We start from the raw sequence: 9,992 nt of genomic DNA, 5'->3' as shown, positions 1-9,992 counted from the left end.
ACGTAAAGTGACCAGAAGTCCTCTGAAGGATTGAAGAAAAGGAGAAATGTTCGAAATTAGTTAATACCATAAACAATAAAGACGGTAACCATGTGTGTGAACCTAACCTAGCTTGTAAACCTCCCCATTGCAATGAAAGCGACAAAGAAACTGCTTCCCAGAGGAAGCTTGGTTCAGTTAATGAAAAGTATGAATGTTTCATGGGCGAATCGTATGTCAATAAATTATTTGTAATATCAGCTCTGAACAGAATTTTTGCAAACTGTGCAAGATATATCCAGTGTAGTGAAGTACGTCTGGAACTCTCTACAAAAAATCACGTAGAAACTGCCAGTGGAACGAAACTGAAGTGTGGTAAGTGTTCATACAGGACCATCTTTTGGAACAGTGTTGCAGTAACTCCAAATGAAGAAGATGGTAGCAAAATCTATGAACACAACATTAGATTTGTTTGGGCCTTGAGTACAATTGGTAAGGGTGCTATTGCAGCTGCCGTTTTCTGTGGCGTGATGACTCTTCCAAATCCCGCAACTAAGTTCACGAACTATAACAGATTTCTAGGGTCTAAAAGAGAAGATATATGTACAGAATCTATGAAGAAAGCTATGGAAGAGGCAGTAATAGAAAACAGTGGTAATAGAGACTTGGCTGCAGTATTCGATGTTACCTGGCATAAAAGGGGACCCACATCTGTTCATGGTGTAGTATCAGCCACGATTATGTATACAGGGAAAGTTTTATATGTAGGAGCAATATATAAATATTGCAGGAGTCCTCACAAATATAAAGGTACGCATGAAAATAATTGCACCGCGAAAAGTAGTGGCAGGAGTGGAGGAATGGAAGTGGCTGGTGTTGCCAGTACATTTCAACATTCTGTTGCGTGTGATGTAGTGCTACATGTGAATTACGTTGGTGACGGTCATTCTAAAAGCTTCAGACATATTCAAGAACTGAAGCCCTATGGTGATAAAGTTGTAGTGCAGAAATTAGAGTGTATTGGACAAGTACAGAAATGAGTGAGATCAAGACTTCACCGACTGAAAGCTTCATACAAAAAACAAAACGCAGTGATGGCAAAGGGAAGATTAACTGACATGGTAAGTGACAAAATACAGAGTTATTATGGAATAGCTATTCGGCAAAACACACACAGAATGTTGATGAAAAGAAGGAGGCTGATTGGGTTTTTTTTTTCATACTTTTTCAAGCGATGAAAGTCTCCATCATTACGTGTGTCCCAAAGGAGAAAACAGTCTGTGTAAGCACAATAGGGGATTGCTAATTGGTAAAGTTACTAACACATGTATGTAAATTTCATTCAGTTTAAAACAAATGTCACTCGATATTGGTATAATTTTCCGAATTACATTAGAATTCTATACAGCATGTTGTGATGTTGCTATCAGAAATTTCGAGAGCCATGTCACGGCAGCTATGTACTAAGGGCACTTACCAGAAGTAGGAATAGGTTAGTAGAACATCTGCTAACTTAGTTATGGATGGATAACGTGGCACAATCGGGCACAAAAAAGGAAGGAAATACTAGGTGAGAACATAGCCTAAGATATCTAAAATGTATTGTATACTATTTTAGATATAATAGTTGCAAAAAGATAGGCAAGAACAATAATGGTAAAAGAAGACTAGAAAATGGAAAACAGATTATACGATATGTTGCGTATAATATATGTGTAGAGGAGCTGAAAGCAAGAGGGTCAGAACAAGACTAAAATACTGAACACAGATTGGCTCTGAGAACTATGGAACTTAACATCTCAGGTCATCGGTCCCCTAGAACTTAGAACTACTTAAATCTATCAAACCTAAGGACGTCACACACATCCATGCCCGAGGCAGGATCAGAAACCTGCGACCATAGCAGCAGCACGATTCTTGACTGAAGTGCCTAGAACAGACTAAATACAGATTATATAAATGGTCTGATGTAATAGATACGTCCACTTATTGTCTCACGCTAAAATGAATGCCACAAAAGTCGGGCACACAAAGGTCGGGCACAGGTAGTCAGGCACAGGTAGTCGGGCCCCGAAAGATGGGCCCAAAAAGATGGGCCCAAAAAGATGGGCCCAAAAAGATGGGCCCAAAAAGACGGGCCCAAAAAGACGGGCCCAAAAAGACGGGCCCAAAAAGACGGGCCCAAAAAGACGGGCCCAAAAAGACGGGCCCAAAAAGACGGGCCCAAAAAGACGGGCCCAAAAAGACGGGCCCAAAAAGACGGGCCCAAAAAGACGGGCCCAAAAAGACGGGCCCAAAAAGACGGGCCCAAAAAGACGGGCCCAAAAAGACGGGCCCAAAAAGACGGGCCCAAAAAGACGGGCCCAAAAAGACGGGCCCAAAAAGACGGGCCCAAAAAGACGGGCCCAAAAAGACGGGCCCAAAAAGACGGGCCCAAAAAGACGGGCCCAAAAAGACGGGCCCAAAAAGACGGGCCCAAAAAGACGGGCCCAAAAAGACGGGCCCAAAAAGACGGGCCCAAAAAGACGGGCCCAAAAAGACGGGCCCAAAAAGACGGGCCCAAAAAGACGGGCCCAAAAAGACGGGCCCAAAAAGACGGGCCCAAAAAGACGGGCCCAAAAAGACGGGCCCAAAAAGACGGGCCCAAAAAGACGGGCCCAAAAAGACGGGCCCAAAAAGACGGGCCCAAAAAGACGGGCCCAAAAAGACGGGCCCAAAAAGACGGGCCCAAAAAGACGGGCCCAAAAAGACGGGCCCAAAAAGACGGGCCCAAAAAGACGGGCCCAAAAAGACGGGCCCAAAAAGACGGGCCCAAAAAGACGGGCACAAAAAGACGGGCACAAAAAGACGGGCACAAAAAGACGGGCACAAAAAGACGGGCACAAAAAGACGGGCACAAAAAGACGGGCCCAAAAAGACGGGCCCAAAAAGACGGGCCCAAAAAGACGGGCCCAAAAAGACGGGCCCAAAAAGACGGGCCCAAAAAGACGGGCCCAAAAAGACGGGCCCAAAAAGACGGGCCCAAAAAGACGGGCCCAAAAAGACGGGCCCAAAAAGACGGGCACAAAAAGACGGGCACAAAACGACGGGCCCAAAAACGACGGGCCCAAAAACGACGGGCCCAAAAACGACGGGCCCAAAAACGACGGGCACAAAAACGACGGGCACAAAAAGACGGGCACAAAAAGACGGGCACAAAAAGACGGGCACAAAAAGACGGGCACAAAAAGACGGGCACAAAAAGACGGGCACAAAAAGACGGGCACAAAAAGACGGGCACAAAAAGACGGGCACAAAAAGACGGGCACAAAAAGACGGGCACAAAAAGACGGGCACAAAAAGACGGGCACAAAAAGACGGGCACAAAAAGACGGGCACAAAAAGACGGGCACAAAAAGACGGGCACAAAAAGACGGGCACAAAAAGACGGGCACAAAAAGACGAGCACAAAAAGACGGGCACAAAAAGACGGGCACAAAAAGACGGGCACAAAAAGACATACATACAGACGGGTAATAATATAAGAGATGAGCAAAATGTTTCCGTTAGAAGACAGCACAGTCGAGAATCAGTATGCCAACCTGGCAAAATCGCCATGATCATTAAGGTAGTCATCCAACCGACGCACCAGGTTGATGGTACCGTGTCCTGTTGCGTAAGTCCGTAAGTGCCTGCTGCACCTCCTAGTCGGACAGGAATCGTCGACCATTCAAGGTCTTTTTTAAGGGTCCGAAAACGTGATGATCGCACGGGAAGAGGTCGGGGCTACAGGGTGACTGCTCGAATGTCTCCCACTTGAACTGACCTAACTTCTGCGTTACGACATTTGCGATATGCGGACCTGCGTTATCACGAAGCTGCTGCATCCCTTGTCGGAGTATATATTCCACAATGGTGGTTTTCGAAAGACATGGTGGCCCATGCGCAGTATTCATCCTCCATTGGTCTTTGTCGCTGGGCAACAAAGAAAAGAATAAAAGCATGTTACTCCCGATTTGGTAGTAACGTTGTCATAGTTCACGTTTTATCATTTACAGCACGCACTTCAAAAAGTGACGAATGCCATACTAACCTCTTGTCCGTATGTTGATACTTATATACGCCAATTGGAGTCATGTTACGTTGTATATACACTGCAGAAACGCTCTAAAGCGGAAACTCTTTTGATTACCCATTGTACTGTAATGTTAATGTTATTAATATTGTGAGTTGAGTTCGAAGATTGTCTTCATGAAACTATCTGTATCAGAGTCTTCATCTCAGGTTAACTACTGAAACCTCTATCCATTTAATGCTTCATACTGTAGTGAAGTATTTTTTGATCGCCCCTTATTGCGGAAGCAGAATGACTGGCAACTGATTATAGAATATGGTGGATGTGCACGTTACATAGAGGAAGGGAAAATAGTTCGGATAAAACAAGACTGGAGTCTGAAAAATTTTGTTGGACATTATAAATTCATAGAGGAGGGGGAAATATTAGATCAGGATATGTTGGGTGTCTCAGTTGCAGAGAGGAAAAACCAGGAGTGAAATATGAAAAACTGATTGTGCAATACACTGGTGAACAAAACCATTATGACCACATGCTTAATAGCTTGTTTGTTCATCTTTGGAACGAAATACATAACTGATTCTAATTATCAGAAATCTGACAGTATGTTGGTATGTTTGTGGAGGTATGTTTCATTATATATCTACGCACAGGTCATGTAATTCGCGTAAATAACGGCCCGCTGATTTTTGTACGTGGCAATGGCACCCGATAACGACTCAGATGGGTTCGACAAGATATACATCAGGCGAATTTGGTCGCCGAGACATCAATGTGAGTTCATCATAAAGCTCCTCAAACCACTGTAGCACGGTTCAGACTCCAATATACATGTAACGGAACCACCGTTTAGGATAGGGAAAGTTAGTTTTGTGCTATATTCTGAGCACAAGCTACAGCCAGGTGCGGGCCACATTGCAGGGAGATACACATAACAGCAGTTGCGAAGTAAATTGGAGGTCACCGGGGTGTAGAACCGCCGGAAAAAGTACACGCAGCAGTCTGCATTGCGCAAGTCACAGGCAGAGGCGGTCTACTTGTCTGACGCGAAGTGGCACGTATGGCAAAACACAGGCGCACAGCCGTGTATAAATAGGAGCAGTTCCTAACGAGATTCATTTCAAGTGTGGCAGCTCTCCTGGACGGTGGGGTGTGTCACACCACCAGATACACACAGCAGCAGATGGGGCCCCAGCGTTCTAGTCCACGGCGGGTCGCTGGTTCGACCCCCTGAGGGCAACGCGGGGTCCGTAGCCATCCAGCTAGCCAGCCAGCCAGCCAGCCAGCCAGCGGTGGACCACTCGTCGGCTCACTACTGCGCGCTGTTGTCTTGACTCCCAGTGCACGCCGGAGGTATCCCGAGGCGAGCGCCGCAGATTCGGACGCCAGATCGTGGGCGCTTGTGGCCGCCGCGATCTCAGGTATGACAGCGAGAACGGATGCAGCGGGCCGCTCGGCAGCTCCCAGCGGCGCTGAGTCAACAGGGACGAAGACCACTGAGTTGGCTGCCTGCGCAGCCGTGACGACATGGCCCTACAAGGCCGACACACAGCAGCACGTTGCACTGTTTCGCTGGGACGGTGGCCCCAGCATTCCAGGGTCCTGTGATGCAGACCGAGGTGAATGGGGCACTATAGTGGAAACAAATATATCATTTCGATAGCTCAGACGAGTCTTAATTCGGTGCCTTCTACCTCTTTCCACTACATTTGGTCATCCTGATACACTCGGTGGCAGAGGCTGCCACTACATATGGAAAATTATACTGCTGACAGATGACATCGCCAACCATAGAGGCATGCAGGTGGTTCGCTGCTGGCAGCTTGTCTCCGAGTACTACCACAGGTTCCATGTAAGTGCAGGAGAATGTTTCCCATATCATAATACAGCTCCCATCAATCTGCTTCTGTTGCGTGTTGCAAGTTTTCAGCCAATGTTCACCTTGATAATAGCGTTTCTGGAGACGACCACCAACCTACCTCGATAACGGTGTTTTTGGAGATGACCACCATTCTAATGTAGCAAATACATGATTCACCCCAAGTGCCGACACGTTTCCATTGGTCGACAATCAAAGCCAATAGTCATGTGCCCATTGCACCCGTAACTGATGATGTCAATGGGTCGACATATGAATGTGTGATCTACTGCAGATCTCCATTTTCAACAGTGTACGATGAACGGTTTGCTCTGAAACACTAGTGCATGCACCAGCATTGTGCTCTTTCAGCACAGCCACAGGTCATAATCTATTCTACTGTACAGAGCTGAAAAGCACTGTCCTTTTACCCCTTTCCATAGATGCTCACGACAGTAGCATGCGAGCATTCGACCAGCTTCGCCATTTTCAAATTACTGTTTCACAGGATCTGGGTAATAATGATCTGCACTTTGTCAAAGTCGGTTATCTCAATGGATCTCTACATTTGCGAACCACATCTATACTCGGGTGACCCCCGTCAGTGTCTGCTCTGTTTAGATACTTTTTACTACAGCGTCATGTGCCCGAAACGCCACCAGGTGACATACAACGTCGCGGTGGACAGTGATCACAATATTTTGGGTTAACAATGCATGTGAGACGCAATAGATACATGTAGGAGGTGAAAAATAATAGCGGCAGAAGAAGACATGAAAATAAAAACTAAATTATGTAATATAAGGGATATGATTGTTACATGGGGCAAGCGAAACATAGTAAAGGAACAAGTGTAGAGTATGAGAAAACCTTGTACAATATGTCGAATGTGTAGATACTTTGACGAGAGGAAAGCAGTCGGAGTAGAACAAGACTATAATATCAGATACATGTTATAGAATGTGTTAGGTGTAATAATTATACAGAGTTGAATAGCATAGTATAAAACTGGTGAAGATGGCTGAGAACATCACGCTAGTAAAAGACTGATGTATTAGAAAGAAGCTTTAATATTACATGGGTACAGGACAGTGACACTCTCTCAGCAGAGAAAATCTGGAGAACGTGAAGTATGCTACGAAATCGATATCTGTGTCGCCGTGGCCACAAGCCTGCCGCGCGGGTATTTTAGTCGGCGCCGCTGGTCGCTTCATTAAGTGCCGACACCTGTCCGCGTCACTGCCAACGACCGGAGCCGCCCGCCATTGCCGTATTGGACGAAAACACACACACACAAAGTGTGCGCGAGGGCCATCTACGGCATCATTCGAAAGCAGAACAAGCTTGCACCCCTGTGAACTGAAATATTCCAGGAAGCTCGAAATAAAAAATAGACATTAGCGCTTCATCTGCATTTATTTATGAATGGTACTGGACAAACTAGGGAAGTGTTGCATCGATTATCTCCCGTCTCGAATGTCTGTACGCATGATGGAGCTCTTCTGTGAGCGTTCTCCACTATTGGCAGCGTTACACGCATTCCAATATCTTTATAGCAACAATACACTTTGTAATTTGATGATCACGACTGAAGGGAATCACCTGTGCGACAATTACAAACACACCACATTAAAGGTTTTTCGCTGGCAGTTTTAACGTTAAATAGCCATGGCGAGACGAGGTCCACAGAACGGATACTCTGCACACTAGAGCATATAACTCTTACCGTACAAATTACCAATTCTAATAAAGTGAATGTACTTACAACAGTAAATCAAGAAGAAAGTGAACTTGAAGAATATAATAGAATGGGAAGAGGACGTAGATGGAAATGACGTAATGGCACGATACAATAAGATCTTGACACAGTACTGAAGCATCTGTTCTCCCATAAGCTAAGTAAACAACTCTGTGCACGAGCTGCGCGACGAGGGAGTAAACAAGACATCCGTGCCGCTAACCTTCCGGGAGGCAATTGGCCGCTTCGGCTATCTGACCACACCTCCAGCACCTGCCAAAACTTACATGTGTCGTCGAGCCCACAACCCTTATGCTCTCACATTCCGTTATTCCCACATGGAGGGAGACAAATGTTTTAGCGTGTCGGAGTCCAAAACCCTTATGTTGAAGCATATTGTAATCTGAAGATACAGACACTGTGTAAACACAGCAATTGTCACCATCACTGATGTATCCACGGCTCAACGGGCTAAGATGACGATAAAATATTTGAGTCTCCCTCTGTGGAGTCATGAAATGTGTGAGCGTAAGGATCGTGGACTCCATGACATACGGAAATTTGAGGTGGTCCTGGAGGGTTGCTCTGACAACCGAAGTTGTTAAATCAACCGGACAAGCGGAGATCTGCGTTCGAGCCCTGGTCCGGCACAAATTTAAAATCGTCACCAACAGCCGACGTCAATATGGATTCGCAAAATGCGAACCGGTTTGTTACAGCCATGATGACCTAGGACTCCGAAAAGCAGGAATCTATGGCATCCACTGGAATGACGGGAAAGATGTATAGACGATTCAGACTGTACAGGAGAGATGCACTAAGCATAAGCAACAGACAGACAATGAACATCTGACAATGTCTGATGTGACAGAGCGTAGAATCTCCCACGGAGACGTCATGAACTACAGTTGCAACAGTCCACGTTCTGGGATTTTGAATAAAAACAACAGATCTGAACTAAGCAAGGCGTGGGACTTAGACTTGAGCGTGGTCAAATACAATGGCAATCTGCGTGGAAATCCGCTCCTGTCATGGCAACTGAAGAGCATATGCGGAGGGCCGTGTCCGGCATTGGCGACAGCGTGTCTGTCACATCGGATCATCACGAGGAGACGGGCTTCCCCCAACAAGTGCTAGGTTCACCCCCGAAAACAGGTAGCTAAAGGCCATCACAAGGATGGGGTGTGGGTCAGGGGAGATAAAAGTGCCGCCCAACGGAAGACAATCAGTTCGCAGGAACGCCTGAGGCTGCCCAGAAGACGACTTGCCGAAATAGAGCGCTTTCTGGACGAGGCCACTTGCTGGAAACCAGTGAAATACTCATACAACATCTTATGCTATCCATGAGCTTTTCGATGATGTTCGTTGTAGGGACAGTTTTTTTATGTACAAATTTGTGGTCCACTTAACAGAGAGGCTCTCAGATATATAATGAAAGTAGTTCCACATCCATTTCTCCTGCTTGAGGATTTTAATATATCTGCATCTAAATACATCTAAATCTACATACACTATATGATCAAAACTATTCGGACGCGGCTGAAAATGACTTACAAGTTGGTGCCGCCCTCCATCGGTGATGCTGGAATTCAATACGGTGTTGGCAAACTCTTAGCCTTGATGACAGCTTCACTCTCGCAGACATATGCTCAGTCAGGCGCTGGAAGGTTTCTTGGGGGATGGTAGTCCATTCTTCACGGAGTGCTGCACTTAGGAGAGGTATCGATGTCGGTCGGTGAGGCCTGGCACGAAGTCGGTGTTCCAAAACATACCAAAGGTGTTCTGTAGATTTCAGGTCAGTACTCTGTGCAGGTCAGTCCATTATAGGGATGTTATTGTCGTGTAACCACTTCGCCACAAGCCGTACATTATGAACAGGTGTTCGATCGTGTTGAAATATGCAGTCGCCATCCCCGAACTGCTCTTCATCAGTGGAAAGCAAGAAGGTGCTTAAAATATCAATGTAGGCCTGTGCTACGCAGAATAACAAGGGGTGCAAGCTTCCTGCACCAAAAACACGGCCGGCCGAAGTGGTCGAGCGGTTCTAGGCGCTACAGTCTGAAACCGCGCGACCGCTGCGGTCGCAGGTTCGAATCCTGATTTCCTTAGGTTAGTTAGGTTTAAGTAGTTCTAAGTTCTAGGGGACTGATGAGCTCAGGAGTTGAGTCCCATAGTGCTCAGAGCCATTTGAACCAAAACATGACCACACCATAACACCACCGCCTCCGAATTTTATTCTTGGCACTACACACGTTGGCAGATGACGTTCACCGGGCATTCGTCATACCCACACCCTACCATCGGATCGCCATATTGTGTGCTGTGATTCGTCACACAACGTTCTTCCACTGTTCAATCGCTCC

The 9,992-nt window shown here is 46.2% G+C and overlaps 1 protein-coding gene across 1 annotated transcript; it reads left to right on the top strand.

Moving 5' to 3' along the window:
- The first annotated feature begins 2,070 nt into the window (after positions 1–2,070).
- Positions 2,071–3,495, top strand: LOC126204248 (trans-Golgi network integral membrane protein 2-like). The gene has a single exon (XM_049938641.1). The coding sequence runs from the start codon at positions 2,071–2,073 to the stop codon at positions 3,493–3,495; it is 1,425 nt and encodes a 474-aa protein (XP_049794598.1).
- Positions 3,496–9,992: the final 6,497 nt, after the last annotated feature.

The sequence above is a fragment of the Schistocerca nitens genome, chromosome 9 (genome assembly GCF_023898315.1).
Source record: "Schistocerca nitens isolate TAMUIC-IGC-003100 chromosome 9, iqSchNite1.1, whole genome shotgun sequence".
Classification (NCBI taxonomy): Eukaryota; Metazoa; Arthropoda; class Insecta; order Orthoptera; family Acrididae; genus Schistocerca; species Schistocerca nitens.
The sequence above is the reverse complement of the archived record's forward strand: the minus strand, read 5'-3'. Positions and strand labels throughout refer to the sequence as shown.